Source organism: Cariama cristata, unplaced genomic scaffold (genome assembly GCF_000690535.1).
Source record: "Cariama cristata isolate BGI_N322 unplaced genomic scaffold, ASM69053v1 scaffold18779, whole genome shotgun sequence".
NCBI classification, from domain to species: domain Eukaryota; kingdom Metazoa; phylum Chordata; class Aves; order Cariamiformes; family Cariamidae; genus Cariama; species Cariama cristata.
The window spans coordinates 7,952-29,846 of NW_009636514.1; the positions used below are offsets into that span (position 1 = coordinate 7,952).

The window sequence follows — 21,895 nt, forward strand, 5'->3', positions numbered from 1 at the left end:
CACAGCAACTGGGAAGAGAAAAACATTTTAATCATAGGAAAACTGGAAGGGGATTTGCTTGCAGATGCAGGACCTGAAGTGTCATTCAACTCTCATATTTTTTTTCCTGTTTTTATCATTTACACACTTATTTTGTGCTGTGGTAGTGTCTGAGAGCTGTATGGACCATACCTCCGCTGAGGTTCACACCCTGAAAAAATCCCCATGTTTTGAATGCTTATGGTTTCTATTAGTCAGACATATTGCATTTTATTCTGAAGGGCCTCAAATGTAAATAGAATCTATGAAAATCTTTGCTTGTCACCCCATGTAATGGTCAACTGTGTCGTGGTCCTTCCGTCGAGCTCTTGGCCCTCGGGAGTTCTCATTCTGAGCATCGCAAAGCTTTTCTTTGTGCCATTTTTAATGCAAGTTTTAAATGAGAACATGATAGTCTGGTCCATTGTTTCCTATGCATCGGTCCCTGTTACCGAGTGCAACTATTAGGCTCCTAATGGCTGTTCCACGTTTGAGCTATGCAGGACAGTAGCAGGACATTTCCAGTGTAAGTTTAAGTATATAAGACTTTTTCTCATAGTTTTTTTTTTGAATTCTGAACATTGACATGGGGGTCTTGTGAATGTCTATATGTTACAGCTACAGCCAGAACCACAGTGATGGGTGCATGATAAATGTTTCTGTACATGTGAACGTACCTGCTTTTGTTTAGACATTGATGTAAAACAAAACCCGCGATATTTCCTTAAGGCTGTGGGCATTCAGCTCCAGAACTAACCTTTATGTCTGAGCCCTATTTCCATTCCTCTTCAGTCTTCACACAGCAGCCGGAGCCTCTTACATCTGTTACAAGTGCCCAACGTACCAAGGGTTTTCCCTCTCACGCTCTCCTCTTTCCTTGCATCTTACTTGCTTAGTACCCAAGCCTTAAAGGTGACACCGTAACAGCTCTCCTTCTCTTTCCCGTTTCTCACAGTGAGGCTGTCTGGGAGAACATGGCTCGCATGTGCGTGAAGACTCAGAGGCTCGATGTTGCCAAAATTTGCCTTGGAAACATGGGTCACGCGAGAGGAGCCAAGGCGTTGAGGGAGGCTGAACAAGAACCAGAGCAGGAGGCCAGAGTGGCTGTGCTGGCCGTTCAGCTGGGCATGCTGGTAAACCCCGCCGACTATGCGCATCCGGGAACATCCACCCCACTTAACTAGGGACAAAAATGAGAAACTGATCATTTTTTAAAAATTCTGAGATGCAAAAACCTTGGAGGGGAGTAAAACCTATTGCCAGGTTTCCAAGGAGTGATGAAGAATAGCTCGGACAATTCTATTTCTGCAGTTGAGTTTCTGACCTAGGGAAATGGGCACCTCCTTCAGCATTGCACAACCCCGTGCCGCACGATTCCTGCGTGACACTGATCTGGGGCTTTTCCTGAGCTCCAGAGGCTCAGCAGTCCCCTGAGCCCTTTTTGTGTTCCTCAAGGAGTAGAGAGTGGCAGAATCTGTTGCGTGGAAATAAAGAGTACCAGGACCCATACCTGCCTAAGGGTATAGCAAATTAATTTGTCTGTTTTCTTAACTGCTGTGCAGAATTTATACAGGAGTTTTACTCCCGTATGAAAAATTGCTGAATGAAGGAAACATCTTTTAAGGATGGTTTATGTGTGAAACATTAAACAGAAAAACTGTTTTCTTGGGGCATAATTCTTCCAAGCTTAATCATTCTAGGTTTGATTGGATTAAAAAAAGGATGTACTTTGAAGTATACTAGCTAAAATGTTTCAACAAACATATTTTAAGGTCCAGTATGGGAAACACAAGTTCCATTTTGACATGTTTGTTTGTAGGGTGAAAGGCTAAAGCTGTGTTCTGCCGGAGAGTGAGGGCTGGCTTAAGGCATTTAAGCAGTTTAGGCAAAATTGATGTTTTCTGCAGGGATGGAGAACTCTGGCGAGTCACGTTCGCTGCTTGTGCTGTCCCAGGGATGCCTGCTGTGCTGCAGTTGCCCAAATTTCCATCCCGGTTTCTCCTGCTGCGTGAGCAGTAACTTGCCTGGATCCAGCACAGCCAGAGGACGCGGTCAGGCTGTTCTCCCCGTAGTCTGGTGCACAGGGTGACTGTCCCTTGGACCTGTACCTGGAGCCCAACCTGACAGCAAATACATACCAAAATGGACCTTGGCTTTCCCATGTGTCTTTATTATCGTAGGCTGAACCCACTCCACTTGATTACCAGTAGAACTGAGATCTAAAATGGGTCTGAGACCAGCGTTATCGTGTGGATTCAAAACTGACCAGCACGCTGTTAAGTTAGATGAATGCGAAGAGCATGTATTCCACTATGGTTCGCCTTTATTTAATGCCTTCATCAATGATCTGTAAGAAAAGCAGAGATTTTTAGTTTGGGAACTGGAAAAGATCCAGGCATACGATCTGTCAGAGGGAAAAACTGGGAAAGGAGAATTGATGAAATACCCCACAGTTCATAGGAAATCACGAATGAGATAAAACCGGCAAGGTGCTATGACAGCAAAAATCCGTTTGGGACTGCATTTGAGGAGATGCCACATCCTGAGGCTTTGATTTGGTAACTTCTGTCTGTGTCTTTGTTGCAGCTACAGCTGGAACATTGACTTCCACCCTTAAGTATCTCATTACCAGAAAAAAACATCGAACTGGAAGAAGTTCAGAGAAAATCAGTGCAAATTGTTAAACTCTTGGAAAGCTATCACAGACAAGGAAATCTTTAAGATAGCCAAATAATTAGAATTTGGTTTAAAAAGGTGTTTAGCAATTTACAACTGTTTTAAGAGTATAAATGCTAGAGGGAGTAACTATTCTGAGTTAAAGTGAAGAAGGAAAGGAAAATCCAAACTAAATGTTTGGAAAAGCTTCCTGGCGGAGAAAGCTAAGAGGCTGAAAAGTGTCACTACTTCTTTCAGATACTGAGATCTATTTGGAGAGGTGCAGGGGAATTGCAGCAAAACGAATGCAGTTTTGTTGCTTTTTTTTCTTTTTCATCTCATACAGAATCATAGTACAGGCATCTTCCTCCTCTAATTTCTACGCTTTTTTGAATTTGAAACAATAAGAGACAAACTATTTTTCTGTCTTGGACAGATAATCTCAATTTACTAAATATAGTGTTCAGCTGGGTGGAGCAGGAAAATGCTTCTTCCACCGGAGTACCTCGCAAAACATAAAAATAATAGCTCCAAATTTGCTCGCCCTTGCGTCAGCATCGGCAAAAATCCTCCTGTTCTAATTCTGGCTTAAATTAATAGCATTTATTCCCAGGAATGGATCTCAGTTATCCACGAACAGCGTTGCTACCTCTGAGACCTGCTCGGAGGGCGCAGGAGGTCCCCTGGCACCTAACGTCTTCTTGCCAAAACCCGTAGTGCCTCGGCCCTTCTGGTGCTCACCTCTGGGTAGGCAGCGTGGCTGTTAACTGTAGCCTCACACGAGCGTGTCTCCCCTTTCTGAAATGGTTTAAGCTCCTGATGACAGCGTTTAATTGTTGACGGCTTGCTGATGTCACCCCCCACCCCCAGTTGATACTGTACAGTAAATGCCAGGATCTGAGTGCTTTCCTTATTTTCACATAAACATCCTGTTTCCCAGTAATGTGCTATTCCAGGCAACGTATATTTAGTTGGTTAACCCCCCTGCCTGAATTATTGTTACTTTAATTGCATTACAATGACCTGCACTAATAAACTACTCCGAAGTGCAGCGTCTGGCGTGAACGACACCTATGAACCGCCGGTCAGAGCTAACGAGGTGTTTGTATGCTCCCCTTCCAGGAGGATGCGGAGCGACTGTACAAGGCTTGCAAACGCTACGACCTCCTAAACAAGTTCTATCAAGCCTCAAACCAGTGGCAGAAAGCCATCGAAACAGCCGAAGCTCACGATCGGGTTCACCTACGCACCACGTACTACAACTACGCTAAGCACCTGGAGGCAAGCGGCGAGCGGAGCCTTGCACTCACCCAGTAAGCACCCGCCACTGGCACCCAGGGGATTTGGAGCCTTGTTCTCCTGCAAAGACTGGAGACAGGCTAAGGAGGCTGTCTGATGATGAGCAGTAATAATTAATTAAAGTCTTTTCCTGTTTCTGGTGCTTTCTATCTCATGGAGCGAAAGCATTGTAACAATAAACTTCCCAGCACCCTCCCAGGCTAATAAAGCTCAGTGTCAGAAAGGTTAAGGGTCTTGTCGGGGCCAATAGTTGAACCCCACTAATATCCAATCCTGTACTTGACTCTGGAAGACCACTGCCTTCTTTTCCTTCCCTTTCCATGACAAAACCACTTGTTTACGTCTCCTGAGAGTCCCAGAAACAACTGCTGTGGCAGAATTTAGTCTGACTTGGGTGCTTCTGGCGCCTGGTCCTCTCTTGTAGCTGATGAGTCCCTAGAGAAGTTGTTACGGGAGGTGGGGTTTTTTTAATGTGTTGTATTTGTTGTTTGAAATCTTGTTTTTATAGGAGTTTTACCATATGAAGCCTCACAATATAATAAGGTGACTTCTAGTCAGAGTCAAAGTAAAGCTCTGATGTGGTCAGACAGCCCCATTAGATGATCAAGGTGGGCAGGGAGGTGAGGAGAGACTCTAACAGTAGACGGTGGCCCAAGAGCAGTCGTCTCCCAGTAGTGGAGAAGAGGCTGAAGTTGCAGTGGACGGCAGCAAGACTAGGCAAGGTGAGCAGCCCAGGGCTTTTGTGACCTCTTCAGCCAGCTGCACAGGGACATGCTTGATGTTTGGGGAGCTTTCTGGGAGATTTCTTTGGACCATCACTGGCACTTTAATAAAAGTATTTACTGGCCTGTGAACACATTGCCTCCCGGACTCCAGCTGCCTTGCACGACCATTGAACTTTTTATTTTTGATGGTGCTGGCAGACTGCAACTGGTCTTACAGTGAACATCTTAATAACACACATGAAGCAGTGCTACCAGTGTTGTCGCTCTACCGCTGTCAAACAACATCATTAAATGGGCTAATAAGAAGGTAGTCATTTCACATCGAATACGTTCTTCTCTACAGCTATGAGAAGTCCGACACACATAGGTTCGAGGTACCGCGAATGCTCTCTGAAGACTTACAAGCCCTGGAGAACTACATCAACAAGATGAAAGACAGGTCAGTGCTAAGCTTGTTCCTTCTCCCAAATGGGACTTTTTAGGTCTGAAATACAACTTGTGAAGAGAGCAGGGACGGAGGAGTATGGATCCTGTCAGCCACATGCTCGACCCCTGCCTTATCCATTTTGCTCCTTCTACAGCTTTTCAGGATTATGCTGCGTGTCACTCAAGAACCACCACGTTAGATATGTAGGCTGACCTCCCCTGTAGTGCAGACCTTTGAATGTCACCCTTGAGTTGGGGGGAAAGCCTTGTCTACATGCTGGAAAAAAAAATATCCAATCTGAGTTCAAGATCACCAGGAGTGAAATAATGCGGTCTCTGGCACTGCCTGTTACTGCAATTACTATTGTTGCTTTTCTAGGAGCCTGTGGAAATGGTGGGCACAGTATCTGGAGAGCCAATCAGATATGGAATCGGCACTAAAATACTATGCGCTGGCTGAGGATTATTTTTCCCTAGTCCGTGTCCACTGCTTTCAGGGCAACGTTCAGAAGGTAAGGCAGCCTGCTCCCTTCTGCTTCCAGAGAGTTCTCATTCCTGGGCACAAAGTAAAGCTATGATTTCCTTTTCAGGCTGCGGAAATAGCAAATGAAACGGGGAATTGGGCAGCATCCTATCACTTGGCCCGCCAGTATGAGAGTCAGGATGAAATCACGCAGGCTGTACATTTCTACACCAGGGCCCAGGCATTTAACAATGCCATCCGCTTGTGTAAGGTATGTGAAGAGGTACATTTATGTCCAAAAGCAAAGTAGGATTCTGTCCTTAGGCAGCATACAGAATGAGAGCGGTAGAAGTTGGTTGTGCCCGTTCTCTCTTGTGAGACACTGCTTGCTCACGTATAGCCCACTATGAAGATGCTCCTGGTTTCTGCCTGCATTTTCTACAAAAGATGCGTCAATAAAGGTACGGGACATTATTTTCTTGTCTATCGCAACAGAAAACTGCCTGAAACAACTTACCATCCTTGCAGCTCAGTTACTTGGGTTGGTATAGGTTTTACACGGGAGGGGGTTGATGGGCTACTTTGTGCCAGTGTAAAGCTTGCCAGAAGACAGAATTATGAAATCTCTTTGCTGCACACCTAGAGCCAAACCTTTGCTTTTGAACAGGAGAACAATTTAGATGATCAGCTGATGAACCTGGCTCTTCTGAGCTCTCCGGAAGACATGATAGAGGCAGCCTGCTATTATGAGGAAAAGGGGGAGCAAATGGACAGAGCTGTCATGTTATACCACAAGGTAAATGACTTTTTAGTAAAAAAACCAAACCAAAACCAAACTTTAAACTGAAGCAATTCCTACAGCAGAGGAACATTAAATCAACTGTAGCTTTTACTCTATGTCCTGTTTATTAGTCATTTCTTTATGGTGGGTAATGCTTTATTAATCCACTCTAGGATATCCTGTAAACTGATTCTGCAGTGCTTATTCTATTCTTTAAAAAAACTCCGCATTCTTAATTGTGCAGGCAGGACATTTCTCCAAGGCACTGGAGCTAGCCTTTGCCACGCAGCAGTTTGGGGCTCTACAGCTCATTGCCGAAGACCTGGATGAGAAATCAGACCCAGCTCTGCTAGCTCGCTGTTCTGATTTTTTTATTGAACATGCTCAATATGAGAAGGCAGTGGAGTTGCTGCTAACAGCCAAAAAGGTAAACTTGTGCTTCTCTGGGCCCACCATGCACAGGTAAAGAGGAGCACAACAGGTCTGTACGTGTGCACCCATACCTTTATCTTTGGTGGTAAACAGATATATGGAGACATTTGTATGATTTAAAGTTTCCTCGCCTGCCGGTGACTCATGGGCTGGTAGCCCTCTGGCTCAACTCCAGAAATGGATTTCTGACTTCTGGTCTTATTTCTGGCTTAAAACCTGCAAATTTTGCACTCTTGGGAAAAGAAAAACTCCTACTCTCTAAACTAACATATTTGGAGACAGGGAAATTATAACACCATCAGTCAAAAAAAACCCCAATGCTGTCCCTCTTGTGATACCACCAGCGTAGTTAAGGCACTTCATTTCTCACCTAGACTTTTACGCACTTCTACTGTGCCCTCGTTATTGTGCTGGCAACTCAGCCTTACCAAAACACTGCGTACCAAAGCAGTCCTATACCCGCTCCTCTTTAATGAGCGCCTACGTCTTACTTTCTCCCATGTTTTACAAGGGTACAGTTGCCCTTTTCTGGGCTAAAAGCTATTGTATATCCTACTCATAATTTATTCCCATATGGGAAGTAGCAAAATTTGGAACAAAATCTTTCAAATACCTGTATGTATTTTATTGTATTTGCTGAAAACCTTAATCTAATCTATCATGTCTAATAAATTTGGCTTGTATGTCCGAGAATGTCACATTCAGAGAGACAAAATGGATGCATCTTTAGTGCCACACTAGTGTCCTCTGAGAACACAGGTGAGAATCAACGGTCTTCATTGAAGAACAAAGGCGTTCTTAGCAAACAAAATGAGACAGCTTGTACTTGAACAGGAATTGATGTCGGGATGCTTAAGTTCACAACAATGTCCTAGATGGAGCATCCACATCTGCTGGCATGTGCTTTCAGACAGCTCATTTCTGTAGGTTACACCACAAGCAACACGGAGTATCGCTGTAGTGTTTGCAACATCTCATTGCTTTCTCACTTCCATTAGTACCATGAAGCTCTGCAACTTTGCCTGAAGCAGAACCTGACCATCACAGAGGAGATGGCCGAGAAGATGACGGTCCCTAAGGACTCCAAGGACCTCTCTGAGGAGTCCCGGAGGGAACTGTTGGAGCAAATTGCTGACTGCTGCATGCGACAAGGCAATTACCACATGGCGACCAAGAAATACACGCAAGCAGGAAACAAGTTAAAGGTCAGCCTGGATACGTAGGGAAAAAAGCTGAAGAGGCTGAGCCTGTTACCTTCCTAAGACTTCTCAAAACAAGGGTTTTTTTGAGAAGTAAATCTCAGAACAGTCTTTATAGAGTAGACTATCCAGACAAGGCTTCCTCGCCATCTTAACATGGCTCATGTTTCTGCATTCACAGTATTTTTTCCCTCCTCTTTCCCCATGCCCTGCTTTCCATTGCTAGGCTATGAGGGCACTGCTGAAGTCTGGAGATACGGAGAAAATTGTCTTCTTTGCGGGAGTTTCCAGACAAAGAGAGATTTATATCATGGCAGCCAACTATCTACAATCACTGGATTGGCGTAAGGACCCCGAGATTATGAAGAACATCATCAGCTTCTATACTAAAGGAAGGGCCCTTGACCTACTGGCAGGTTTCTACGACGCATGTGCTCAGGTACATCCCCCTTCTGTGACTGCTAAAGGTGTTTGTTTGGTTTGTGAGCTCTGGAGCAAGACATTCCTCTCATTTCTCCTCTCACAGGTAGAAATCGATGAGTATCAGAACTACGAGAAAGCACAAGGAGCACTGACAGAAGCATGTAAGTGCCTTTCAAAAGCAAAGACTAGAAGCCCTCTGGAACAGGAAAGCAAACTAGCACATTTGCAAAGCAAGATGACCCTGATTAAGCGATTCATCCACGCTCGGAGGTGAGCCGCAGTATTCAGAGCGTGTAAGCCAAGGACAGAACTATCATGCAAGAAGGAAAGTTGTCCTAGTAACTACAGTTTAATAAATAATTTGCAGACTGGCTTCTAAAAAGCTGCTGTTAACTTCTTCTAGCAGGGAAACCATTATGTGATTTTGAAAAGTGCTGTTGACATTAGAGATGAAAAGGTAACATGAAATAATAAGCAAGTGTATTGACCGAGGAAAAGCATAGCTCTGTCAGAAAGGTGATTATGGAACGTAACACAGTAAAAAAATCTTCACTGTTCTTCACGTGACCAACTGAATGCTGTGCTCCAGACTGTTAACAGTTTCCTTTCGCTCTTTACTAGAGTTTACTCTGAAGACCCCAAAGAAGCAGTCAGACAGTGTGAACTTCTCCTAGCTGAAGAAGATTTTTACGACGCCGTCCGTCACGGCGATGTCTTGGGATTTCTGGTTGAACATTATGTACAAGTGGAGGATTTCCATATGGTAAGTGAATTCTTAGTTCTGCCAGTCTACAGAGCCCGTATGTTCTGTCTGCCAGCACAGCTTAGTATAGCAGGGTTCTCTCATCCAGGAAAACATTCCATAGTAGAGGCTCCTTTAGAGGAGGTAAACGGCTCAGCAGGGTGTGGTAGACCTCAGGAACTACATCCACATTAATATGTTTTTCATTTCATGGGACTGAAGAGAAAAAGAAAGCTCACAGGGCATAAGGCATAAATAGTGGTGGATTCTCAAACATTCCCAGTTATTAAGATAAGGACAGGAGGGTCTGTCTGGGTGCATGTCTCAGCAATTACACTGTACTTTATTTGCCACCTGGCCAAAAAAGAAAAGAAAATTGTCAAATTGCAGTCATTTGAGGAAACGGTGACTCACTTCTTCAGGGCAGAAGTGCCACACGCACCAGTGTTTGGACTAAACCGTAACCTGCTGCTCCTGTGAAACATAAGGATGCCAAGTGCAAGTTTCTCCAGCTGTGCCGATTAGCCTTGGTTTTAACATGTTGTTTTGACAGTGCCTATCGGAGAATGTAAAACCAGCCTTTGAGACCCTTTCTTTTTCAAACTGAAAAAGACAGAATTGACACACTCACTATGAAAGGTCATCATGTCAGCAAAGGCTACAACTCCTGGCTAAGGGTTTAGCACCCTTTCCATGCCGAGCTCCCGCCAGCCACACGCTAAGGGTGGATGCTTTTCACTGTTTTGCTGGCACTCCCAGAAGCCGTACGCCCTCCCCTGACAGTGATCTCTCTGCGTTAATTTAGGCTTACAGGTATGTGGAAGAGATGCAGAAAAGAATTCCACCCACGAACCTGAGCTGCTACGTGACTCAGCAGACCGTTGAGGCGGTTCACCGAGGAGTAGGCATTCCCGTAAGCCGAACGCTGGTTCCAGAGCAAATTTGCCACAGCGGTATGGAGAACAGGGAGGTGGAAGAAGAAGTGGCTGATGAAGTGGAGGACCCTTGACAACTTGTGCTTACCAAATGCAAAGTCCACTTTAATACTAGATCATTTATTCTGTCCTCATTAGGGGTCATATAGCAGTCGCAACACTGCCGCGACAAGGCTTTTTGGTTATTACCAAGAAATTTATTTTTCCTGCTTGACTGTACAAGCAACAGTATTGAAGTTAATATAGTGTCTCAAACACTACATACTACATCACGTGTGTATCCTGTAATGAAGCTGGTTTTAGTACTTTAATAAATTTGAGGCGAGGGGAAAAAACCCAACAAGAACTGCATATTGTAACTTCAGGCCTTTTTCCAAGTACAGAAAAAAGCTGAATAACTGAGGTGGAAACTCCTGAGTTGACAAAATTTTCAAGTACAACTTTCATCTGCTAAGGTGCTAACTGATTTGTCATTCTCCAGAAGTCAGAACTTCTGAAAGCATTCTCTGTCCCATTTAGGTAGGGCCTTGGCTAAAAGTGAAGCTGCTCCCCTACTGCAGAACGAAGAGAGACTTCCCTCAACCCAAAGCTTTTGTATTTCAGTACGTCATAGGGACACGTAGGCTGTAGAGCTACCATTTACAAAAATCTGGACTAAATCTCAGAATCACGGAACGATTGGGGTTGGAAGGGACCTCTGGAGTTGTCTGGTCCAACCCCCACTGCTCAAGCTGGGTCACTTTACACCAGCGGAGCTTCTTTCTCACTGTGACGCTTCTTTTCCAAACACCACAGTGATGTCAAGCTCCTCTCTACTGGTCAGATTTTAGGATGCACATTTCTTCCCTGGCACAAGTAGGACCATGAGAAGTGAAGCCCAACATAAGCAACCAAGGTTTTGCTCACCTTTAAGCCCATCATCCTGCCCCACAAAGGGGCATTTATGCAGACACTCTCACACATTTCATACCAACCAGCCCTTCTGCTTCGAATGATTTTATTTTTTCTCCCATTTTGTGACTTGCTTCAAAACTTGGGGTGAATACGAAGGTTTTAAATGACATGCTTTCAGAGAAGAAGGGCGGGGGGAGATTTTAAGGCCAAAAGCTGGACGTTAGTTATCCTTCAATAGAAACTTATTTCTGTACCGACATTATACAAAAAGAATTCCTGCTTTGTTCCTTCCTAACCACAGCACAGCTCTAGCTCAAGCCTTTAAGGTTTGGCACCTTTTCAGAACTTCCCTGTAGCTATTCAGTTCGTGCATCTCATCAGCAGTGTCGTTCCCTGCCCCATGCCCACCCCTTCGAACAGCAGACCGAGAACTACTCCACCAAACGCTGACCGCCAGAAGACACAGGAGCCTTTGTTATGGGCATGTCATAAGACTCAGCCCTGGGAGGTAAGCGGCTCTCCAGCCCTCCTGTTTTTCTGACAAGAAGTCTGCTATGAGATCTTCCCTGTATTTTTAGCAGAGCGCTCAAACCTGCCAAGGTTATAAATAGCTGGGGGTGGGGGCTGGGGAGGCGTGGGGAGGATGGCAGTGCTAGCCTACCTTCCTGCATCTGTACACTCCGTACCGGATAGCAATCGCTCACTAAATTGGCCTCCACTACAAAGTCCAGATGTCAAGTCAGGTTCGCTGGCTTACAGCTCTGCACCCTTCCCCCCCTTTCTTCCTCCTCTCCAGCCAGGTGACTGCTGAAGAGGCCCCAGCAGTGCCTACACTCATCCAGCTGGCAAGAGTACAAAGTCAAGGTCATTTCTTTCACCCTTCAGCTAGGAAGGGACACTTTTGAGTTTCTTTTTCAGGTTCTCCATTAGTAGCAAGTTCTGCAAGGCCAGCCTCCTGCAGTCCCCATCTGGATCCTTCTCCACCACATCTGTAAAAGAAGCAGCCACTGTTAGTTGGAAAATGGGGGAAAAAAACCCTGCCCTTCACCTAACACTTCTCTGCCGTTTCACTGATCATCACAAAATGGCACTAAACGCAACAGCAAACGCAACTAAATCTGGGCTAGACAGTGGCACTTGCGGGAATTACATTAGACCAGAAGGCAAAGATGCGCAAACTTGATCATCTTAAACAGTATGAGTTTAGCTAAGCCCCGACTGTCACGTGTGATAACGCTCAGTTCACTTTTGTAGCAGAAACAAATAGTCAGTTGGGTTGAAACAGTCTGACTTCGCATTCCATGGCATAACCTCCATGTCAGAGTTTGTACTTGCACCCCTGAGCTGTACGTAACCTTTCTACAGCTGATCTACTGGCCTGAAAGCAGTTTGCAATTAGAAATCCACTTAACCAAAAGCCTAAAGTCTCCATTCTGCCAGTTCCTGTGATCTAAACAAATACTCAGTGCTCCCTCCTGAAATCTGTGGTCACGCTGCCCTTCAAGTGGGGGAAAGAAAGAGGCAGGCCCCAAGTTTCAACACATTCGCCATTCTGAGAGATTAGCCTTCTCATAAACGAGTAGTTCTTTCACGCTTTATGCAACATGTAAGGGAGGGCATGAAGCCGCTTCCAGCAGCTGTTATTTCAGGGGCCCTTAATGGGCCTGCAAAGTAAAAACCAGGATGCACGCAGGATGTCTGAGCAGGGGGAGCCTGGAAGAGCAAAGAGCCTGTGTAAGGATATCCTGTACGCACGAGCCGTGTGCTCAGGGCCCAGTACTGTCAGCCCAAACACATGACTCATTCAGATGGAGTAGGGCTATTTATAACCTCAGGGAGAGCTTCACGATGGTGCTTCCATACTCCCTCTGCAGAAGGCAAAAAGGGGGAGGCTACAAGACAGATGAGTGCAAACTCAAAAGCCCAGACTGATGTTGGCACTGTTTCTAATTGCCATGAGCACGGATCTTGAACTGCTGCCGCTGACAGGGAGGCACGGGGCACCAGAGCGTCATGCGGGTCTGTACATAAACCAAACTTACCTATGACCTAGCTCTACAGCACTTGCAAGGGGTGGGGAATTCCCTCAAAGGCAGCCGCTGAGGAATCAAAGGAACTTTTTCCTAGAAATGTTTAGGTATTCCCTCCCTCCCTTCCTCAGGAAAGATGAAGCTACGCAACAGTAGGTCCAGCATGGCATTAAGGGCAATGACAGGCAAGTACAAGGTGGATCCCAGCTGAAACGTCCCAAAGCATCCACTAAGTAGACAGTACTGTGACAGCGACTGAAGTGGTTTCTTACACCACACCGTGAACACTTTCTAACAGGGAACAGTTCCAGTTGCAGCCCAAAGGCTGAAGGGCAGGAACAGTCATACTCACACGATGAAATACGGCAGCCTGCATAGGCTGTGATATAATACCAAACGGGAACAGATTTGCAGATTTCTACTAAATGCTTCATGGATAACATTTTCTAGCTCACTGTTGCTCATTGTGCTTTCGCCGTAGCAGGAGAAATACAGGTGCTTTAAGCTGAAACCCAAAGTGGTGACTTCTCCTGGCCATTAGGCATGGTAGTAAAAGGCTCGCATGCTTGTCATTTTTCCCAGCTACAGCAGTAGATCTAATACATGACACCTCTTGCAAATCTCATCTGGAAGACTCACGAAGCAACAGCAAGTCTGCTAGCTTAAAACCATGATTGACTCTCAAAAGTAGGTCTCTAGTGACTGACTTCACCTGTTGGGAGCAGCAAGGAGGAGCTCTGTGACAGCTGTTTTACGAACAATCGTACAACGAACAGCAAAGGCATAGCCCAAGAAGCTGTTGTGTTTCAGGAAGAAGCTCTAGAAGCCCTTTTAAATTGTACTTAAATCGTATCGGAGCAGATGTGGAGCTGAGTTGTATTCTGTAAGGTTTCTGAACGGCTCCTACAACAATTTCCCCTTCTCTACTATACACACAACTCTGATCTTATCCTGCTCTCATTACCACCAGGATCTACAAAGCAATTTTCATGCAATAGCACTACCTGCGAAGAGATGGCTGTTACACTACCTACAAGCATAAAAAGATGCTACTAGCTTTGCAGTCCTCCTTCCAAAAATAACTCATTAAAAACAGATCACGCAGACCATCATGCTGAAAATACATTTATCACATTCCTGGAAAGGCTTTACTTGGTAATAGCAGTGTTAACTGCAGAGACAAGCAGATTCCTCAGAGCACACCATGTCATGGGAAAAGTAAAGTTTTTGGCCCCCCAAGGCAGCTCTCTTCCTTTTAAAGGGCACAGAGCTCCGCAACCTGCAAGGATCAGAGGCCGGCGGTGTCAGTGTCGCTTCCTGCCTGCTCCCCGTGGGAAGCCAACTCACCAAGGGTGAGAATGGTGAAGGAAACCAACCCAGGGAGTCACACAAGGTCTTCTCAGAACACAGTGGAGGCTTCAGAGCCACAAAACACACAGCCTTATTTCCTCTTGTACTTCCAGCACACTGCAATACCCGACCACTGATTTGTGCAGTTCCAGCGTACCAGAACCCACGAACATAGATTGTGTTGATGGAAGGTGCGTTGGGCGCAGCATGCAGTGTCGTCTGCTGTCTTTCATAGGTTGTTCGTTCCATCAGCAATAGGAAGTTAGGAGATGGGGCCATGCTCTTCTTCCTCCTATTTTTAGCACTAACGAAACCCACCTTCTGTGCGTATGGTGTAAAGGGGCCATACAAGCCTTGTATCTTACTGCCGGTCAAAGTCACTGCCTGGATGCAATATGCAATATGATAAATATTTTCCGCAGCTTCATGAGGTGGGTGGTTGGGTGCTTAGACAGAGAAAGGGGGCACATAATACATTGTGGGATATTTTGGTTGGTCTGTAAGGTGAGGATAGTCACACTCTGAAATGCCATATGCAGGTCTCAGCTTATGCTTTAGATACCTTGGTAATACATCTGTACAGCACACAGTGCGATCTCGTATTTGCCCTAAACTTACAAGCAAGCGATAAATACGCTTGTCATGCAAATCTCTGGTGTGCAACACTAGGACATTAATGCAATCATCACAATTAAAGAGATGCTGCACAAAGATTGCACCACTGACCAAAAAACCACTGGTGTACACCACCACATCTTACCTCCCAGCCAGGACTGAGTCTCCAAAAGCTCTTCTGTCATGTCTTCCAGAAGACGCTCTGTAGGGACGCTGAGGAGCATGGAGGAGATGCAGGACAAAAGACCTTGGCGCACATACCTGTTGGAGAAAGACCAAACTGGTTAGAGCCTGCAGCTTCATATTCTACCTTGATTTCCTCACCTCAGGGGTTCTCCAGTTTCAAATGTTTGTGAGTATGATGACTTTTGCCATATTCCTACTGATTAGGAGTGTAACCATGCACCAGCTGGCAGAGTGCCCACGTACAGAGCCCCTGCCATGCTGTGGTGCAGGGAGCCTAGCATAATTCAGAGTCCTGGCCAAGTCTGAGATCAAAACAGAAATTGGATGTTTACAGCATTTTGGCTACATGTCTTCATTTCTTTCCAGGGTTGAATGCTGGAATTCAATCTAAAGTTTTCTGAGCTCCCTGCGTAAACATAGATGAAACTCTTGCATGGATAGTTGATCAAGAAATTTGTCATGCTTTCTATAGGTAATGACGGTACCTGCACACTAGAAGACACTAGCCAAGTTCATATGTTGGTCTGACATTAAAGCAGTGCCTTCATTACATATTCTTGCAATATTCAGTCATAACAACACAAGGCTGGAGGAGAGCATAGAGAGAATGCATTAAGTCACTGACATTCTCAGTCAGGTGCTAGTCTTGGACAAAGACAAACCATGGCTGGAGACTGGCTCGCAGCTGATCTTTAAAAATGAAAGCATACAACTACAACTCACGGGTCAGTGTGGAAACGCAGAGCCCAAACGAACTCCAGCAGTGCCTTTCCCATTGCAGAGACTGCCTGCAAAACAAGATTATGACAGAAACACTGAATACCTTCACATTCACACTGCCCTACAGGACTGAACCTTGAGATACACTCTTGTGAAGGTCAGGGTTACAATTAACTTTAGTTTACAGATGAGGAAGCCTAGGCAGTGAAATGAAATGATGTGCCCAACCTCCCACAGAAGTTGACAGTTTTTCTACCAGAAGCAGCAAAAGATAGCGCAGGGGTGTTTTGAATCCCATGTCTCTTTTCTGACCGTTTTCTTCCCAGTTCCTTTTGCAACTTCTCAGCACACGTGACTCGAACTTGCTGCCAGTCTAAGTGTAGCAGGCCCCAGAGCACACTGCTGTTTCAGAAGGCACCTCCGAGTTCCCAGGCTGGAAGTCTCTCCAGCCATCTGCAAGTTCACACAGCCTTTCTTACCACAGTGTTAACAGCCAAGTACATCAGGATTGCTAAAGTGTGGACCAGTCTTCCAAGGACAAAGTGATCTTCCCCCAGGAGATCAAATGTTGTCAAAGGCCTGTAAATGCAAGATACACAGACCTGTACTCTTACAGCACGTATCACTTATTCTACCAACAGGCTTTACTTAGAAAGAACTGCATGCAAAAGCTGGCACCACTGCCATACTAGAAACAAACCATTAAGACGGGTATTACAAGAACCTTGATTCTCATGGAATCAATTATTCGGCCTTCCTCAGGTAAGCAAAGACTTAAGCGATTGACAATAAACTGGGTCCTGTGTTCTATAATGTGGTCGCAAGGACCAGTCCATGTGACAGGCCCAATCCTGAGACAGAGTTAACTTTGCTTAAAGACTGCAGTCTGAGTTCTGTGGTTTTCTGTGAAGGCTCCAAGGTGGAGGGTCAGGCAAGACAACTGGTTTGGTACTGCCAAAATCATCTGCCTGTGTACCTGCTGACAGGTTATTCTTCATAACGTATCTTCGCTTCTGTAGTCTTACACACTCCTGTCCAACAAGACTTCATGAGTCCGAGAGACCCCTCCTCTCTAAGCTTTACGCAGGAGCCAGGTATCAGTGTGGTGTCACTGGACTCCCACACAGCTTCTGGGCTTTACCCTGCTGCTCTGAGACAAGCAGAACAAGCAGCAGGGATCCCTCTGGCAGCTGCCATGCCCACATCCCACGGTGTTCACACTCACCTGTCAAAGTGCTGAAGCAATGGAAAAAAGAAGTGTCCAGCTACAGAATTGAACTCATTTGGGCCAGAAGCCAATTCCACTTGAGACTGACCCTGTCCAAGAGAAAAAATGAAGCCTGTACACACGATGCATCACCCGAGTCTTTCACTTCACTGAACACTGTCAAGACTACAGGTTCCTTGCAGCCGTCCCACTGTCAGCCACTGCTTGCTTGTATGCCTATGGCTACTAGTTTCCAGACTGGATAGCTCACTTCTCACTTCAGATCCTCTCCCACATCTAAATATTTCAGTACAATATAGCTCAGTACTCCTACGTTAGATATAAGAAACAAGAACGTGCAAGGAATAAAGGAGTTTTGGAAAGCAAGCTCTCCAGGATGAACCACAGGGGAGTTCTGGGAACTAGGAAACTGGCATCAATTTATCTCCCTGAAAAATAGGAGGGCTGAGACAGTCCAGTCCAGTGGCAGCTAGTCTGATGGAGGAGGCTCTGGGATCCGTGAGGTGCACTCACAGCTCCCTGCAGTGGCCAGATGAGCTCAGAACAAGCATAGAACAGCAACAGCTATCCCTCAATGCAAGGCAAGGAGCTCAAGGTTTATTTTCCTCTCCCATACAGGAGTTGGTACTCTGCACTGAAAGATTCAGCCAGATACCAAGATAAATTTATATCTGAAGTTACGCAGTCTTCCCTTTGGATTGGGCTCAATTTCACAGGTAATTGCTCTTTCTGGATAGAACTACCGCAACTCCTAGTGTCCCTATTTTTGCTGGATTTGACATCAGTTTGTTTCTGCCCTGGCCTCACCGTAGCAAATCTCCGAGTCTTGCTTTTGATCCTCTCATCAACAATTCTTCTCCAGTCTTTAGAGCTGTCACTTCCAGGAAGGAGCTGGTTACAAGGTTTTGGGGCACCAGAATGCTTGGTCTTCCCATGGGATTTAGGATAGGACAGTTCCTGAGCTGCCAAAACCAATACCTAAATGAAAGAGAAGGAGATTCTGTTAAAAAGGGCTAATCCCTGTACTAGAGAACAAGAACAACAGAGTTACCTGCACCCAAACTGATAGGAACAGCAAGGCAGAAAGGCACAACAGGTTTAGAACAAAGGTAACTGACCCCCAACCAACCACCTGGCTCTGAGGTACTGACCAAGCACTTGGTCACTTAACCTCGAAACAGAACAGTGGCTCCTTCTTCAGAAACAGTAAGAGAAATGATGGAGGAGGAGTCACAGGCAGATTGTGCTCCTTCAGAAAGCAAAGATGTAACAGACTGATGACGTGTTAAGAAACAGTGGCTTCTCCTAGGCAAACGACCATTGTATGTTTTGCATTCTGTGGGGAAGGATCACTGTACAAATGGAGTGTAGCAGGGTTACAAACAAGAGGGGAATGCCAAGCACAGATACTAACGTAAGAGATTCCCATGCCTCTGTGTCCTCCTACGAGGAATAAAAGGTAACTCCATTACATCTCAGGGAAACGGCACTGGTACAACCAAGACACAAGGGAAGTGGGAAGTCAAAAGAGCACTTACATCGAGAATGTCCATGCGCTGACGAAGACTGTAGTTCAGAGAATAGAACTGGGAGGTCAAGTACTTTGCTACCTGTACAGGAAAATCAAGGCATAATGAACACAAATCCAGGCTGGAAACAGCCTTCCCACTAATTCTAAAAAGCACTCCATTTCAGGAGAAGTCCCATTTCACGTTAGTTAACAACAAGCCTCCAAGAGAAGGGAAGAGACACGCTTTGCAAATAGGGGGAATTCAAACACTTACACTCTTAGATTCTCCCAAAGGCAGTAAATGACAAATGGGACTTTGCCATTCTTCTCTCCTATGCAGAGGTACCCAAACAACTGCCATGGCAGCTTTGGCACTTCAAAGGAGACTTTACTGCAGCCTTCCAATACTTAAAGGGGGCTTACAAGAAAGATGGAGAGAGACTTTTTACCAGGGCCTGTACTGACAGGACGAGGGGTAAAGGTTTTAAAGTGAGAGAGGCTAGATCTAGATTGGACATAAGGAAGAAAGTCTTTACAGTGAGGGTGGTGAGACACTGCAACAGGTTGCCCAGAGAAGTTTTGGATGCCCCATCATAGGAAGCATTCAAGGTCCAGTTGAACAGGGCTGTGAGCAACCTCATCTCATGAAAGATGCCCCTGCCCATGGCAGGCAAGGTTGGAAGCAGATGATCTTTAAAGGTCCCTTCCAACCCAAACCATTCTGTGATTCTATGATTACAATCACCAGTTGTCTTCTAGAGAAGCCCTTTGTGCCTCAGCTTCCCTCTGTGTGAAACAATCTCCCCTTCAGTGCAACAAGTCCTCATCTAATTTGCCTTGTCAGGTACACTCATCCTAACAGCCTCCAAACAGCTCCTCCAGCCCGTTACAGCTCTGACAGAGTTTTCTCTCTCCTGTTGTTTCAGTCATCCATTGCAGATTCTTCAGTACATCTCGGCACAAACACTGTCAGACATGAACTAGCTATTCTACTATACTCTGATAGCTGCTTCTATCAAGTTAGCAAGAGACTTCAGCTGCTTACATTTTTGCCTGTGCCTCAACTGGAAAAAGGAAAGCAGTAAGAGGGACTCACAGGTATTGGATCTGTGGTTAAAACAGCTACTTGAGCTCTCTGACGGAGCTCCACAAAGCCTTCAATACAGGTCTTCTCCTCCAGATGCAGTAATATTTTTGCCAGCTCCACGCTAACCTGCTCAGAATATGAAAAAAGTAATCAAATCCCTGCAGGCGTTTGTTTTTCTCACAGGATTTACCCAGCATTTCTAATGTTTAAACAAAGACAATGAGGGTATGGAACACAGGCAACATGTCCATTACTTAGGAGAGAAAACACATTAAGCTAAATGCCATCAAGACAGGTTTCTCAAAATACTGAACAAACCCCTATGCCAATTTCTCTGTCCACATTCACTTTGGCTTTTTGGACAAGTGGTGGCATCGTGATATCGGACTTGTCACGTTAACTGATGTGTGAAAGGGTACAGTACCACACCCAAAGCCCATCCAGCTCAGTACACGTCTGATGAGTAGCAGCAGATTGTGCATTGTTTACCAGGCTACACCCCTTCCTCAGCTGGCAGAGGCCTGTATCTCTGCCAAGGAAAGGGAAAGTCCATTTGATTTTATCTCCCTTTTTGTTGGGGAATAACAATTAATTAAATCCAAAATGAAAATCAACTGGTCTGTGGAATTGATGGCTGCTCTGTAACCTGCATTTCTAATGTTTTTTCTGCCCAGCACAAAGCATGGTTCCTCTGCTTCCTCATGTTACTGGCAAGCTCTACTTGCAATGCATTTCATTTTCAGCGCTGGAGGTGCTAAATGCCATACTGTTGCCAGCACCTTTGCCTTCTTTGATCCTTTGTGCTCTGCAGCCTTACCTCCAAAGCAAGTATTGCCCTTCCCAAGTCGAAAGCTTTAAATCCAGGTACACATTAGCCTGACCTGCTGCTCTCTTGGCATGTTCAGTCTCCTCACAAGGGCAAAGGCATGACCCTGTATTACAGCCTGCTGGTAACTTAGCTCATACTACCTCACCTCTCTTGTTGCTGCTGGATTCTTTCGAACCAAGCTCTCAAGAGCCTTGACTGTAGCTTCCCATTTGTCCACATCTTCAGATCCTGTCAGGACTGAAGGTAATCAAAAGACAAACAAAAGCTATTAACAGAATGGCTGTGCTTGAGTATAAACCCCCAACTTTGTTCTGCCAATAGTTTGTCTTGTTATAGGCAGGTATCATTGACCCAGTGCATGACTGGCATTAGGAACTAAATTGAAATTACTCAGAAATTACAGTTCAACACACTTGAGCCTGGATTACTGAAATCCTACAGCTTCTTCAAATTATCTCAGAAAAAAATAAACCTACACAGAGATCACTCTCCCAAAACCAGTAAGAAACAGATGAAGACTCAGCCCAAAATCTCCTACCTTCAATACAGTCTCGGATATACACAGGAGCCTTAATCTTTAGTTCTTTATCCTCGGACATGTCGTAAGGGATGAGGTCATCATCACTGTAAAAGAAATAAAGGCAGGAGTTAGTTTATGGGGTATGGCTGCTTTTCCTTTCCCCAGCTATCCACACAGAATGAAAGAACCAGCACATTCGTTGTCGTAACACCATCAATCTTGGATCACCCAGCAGCATCGTCAAAGCCTAGTCTGAAAGGGTTCCTTAGGGAGTTCTATGAATTACTCTGAAGCTCAGTGAAAGAGCAGTTCTGTGACCAGATCTGGAACTGGATCTCTTGGTCAAGCCCAGGAAGGAGTCAAGTGACCAAGAGACTAGAAGCTGATTCTTGAGATTTCTTTATATCTTCGTGAAGTGACAGGATAAGGCAGGTCACTTAGGTAGATATATCCATAATTCCAGGAAATACGTATCTAAGTCAGATGGAATAAATACAACGGTTGTACACGATGTGGGCTTTGCTTAAATTATTGACTAACATACCCATGTGCAATTTCCTACTCCAAGTCCTACTCTGCCGCACACCACTCAGCTGAACAAGGTCAGAAAACACAGGATTTACCAAGAAACACAGCTACCAATAGCTCCCTTCTCCCCACATCTGCTCTTAAGAATTTACCATTTATTTTCCATTTCCTACCAGTTTCTTGCCCCATACCTGTCAAGCTCAGTATCCGACTCCTCATCTGACATCACAGGGGCTGCTGCATGTGACTTCTTGTTACTTTCCAATACCAATGGCAGCACAGCATCTGCTTTCTCATTCC

At 45.3% G+C, this 21,895-nt stretch overlaps 2 protein-coding genes across 2 annotated transcripts in view; one reads left to right on the forward strand and one right to left on the reverse strand.

The window, feature by feature from the left end:
* Positions 1 to 973: 973 nt before the first annotated feature.
* IFT140 (intraflagellar transport 140) lies at positions 974 to 10,172 on the forward strand (the record flags this gene model as incomplete). The annotated part of the gene is made up of 12 exons (XM_009707944.1): positions 974 to 1,151; positions 3,796 to 3,986; positions 5,041 to 5,136; positions 5,503 to 5,635; positions 5,714 to 5,857; positions 6,254 to 6,382; positions 6,612 to 6,794; positions 7,798 to 8,004; positions 8,225 to 8,437; positions 8,525 to 8,691; positions 9,043 to 9,184; positions 9,969 to 10,172. Coding segments are annotated over 12 exons (1,987 nt in total), but the record flags the coding sequence as incomplete, so codon positions are not given.
* Positions 10,173 to 11,517: 1,345 nt separating this feature from the next.
* The window catches only part of TELO2 (telomere maintenance 2), a gene marked incomplete at its 5' end in the record, with an annotated part of 18,567 nt that continues 8,189 nt past the window's right edge, over positions 11,518 to 21,895 (reverse strand). The window contains 11 exons of the mRNA XM_009707945.1: positions 11,518 to 11,981; positions 15,133 to 15,248; positions 15,897 to 15,961; positions 16,373 to 16,472; positions 17,119 to 17,210; positions 17,929 to 18,099; positions 18,660 to 18,731; positions 19,728 to 19,844; positions 20,693 to 20,784; positions 21,086 to 21,171; positions 21,787 to 21,887. Coding sequence (XP_009706247.1) covers positions 11,878 to 11,981; positions 15,133 to 15,248; positions 15,897 to 15,961; positions 16,373 to 16,472; positions 17,119 to 17,210; positions 17,929 to 18,099; positions 18,660 to 18,731; positions 19,728 to 19,844; positions 20,693 to 20,784; positions 21,086 to 21,171; positions 21,787 to 21,887 — 1,116 coding nt within the window. The remainder of the gene's footprint in view (positions 11,982 to 15,132; positions 15,249 to 15,896; positions 15,962 to 16,372; positions 16,473 to 17,118; positions 17,211 to 17,928; positions 18,100 to 18,659; positions 18,732 to 19,727; positions 19,845 to 20,692; positions 20,785 to 21,085; positions 21,172 to 21,786; positions 21,888 to 21,895) is intronic.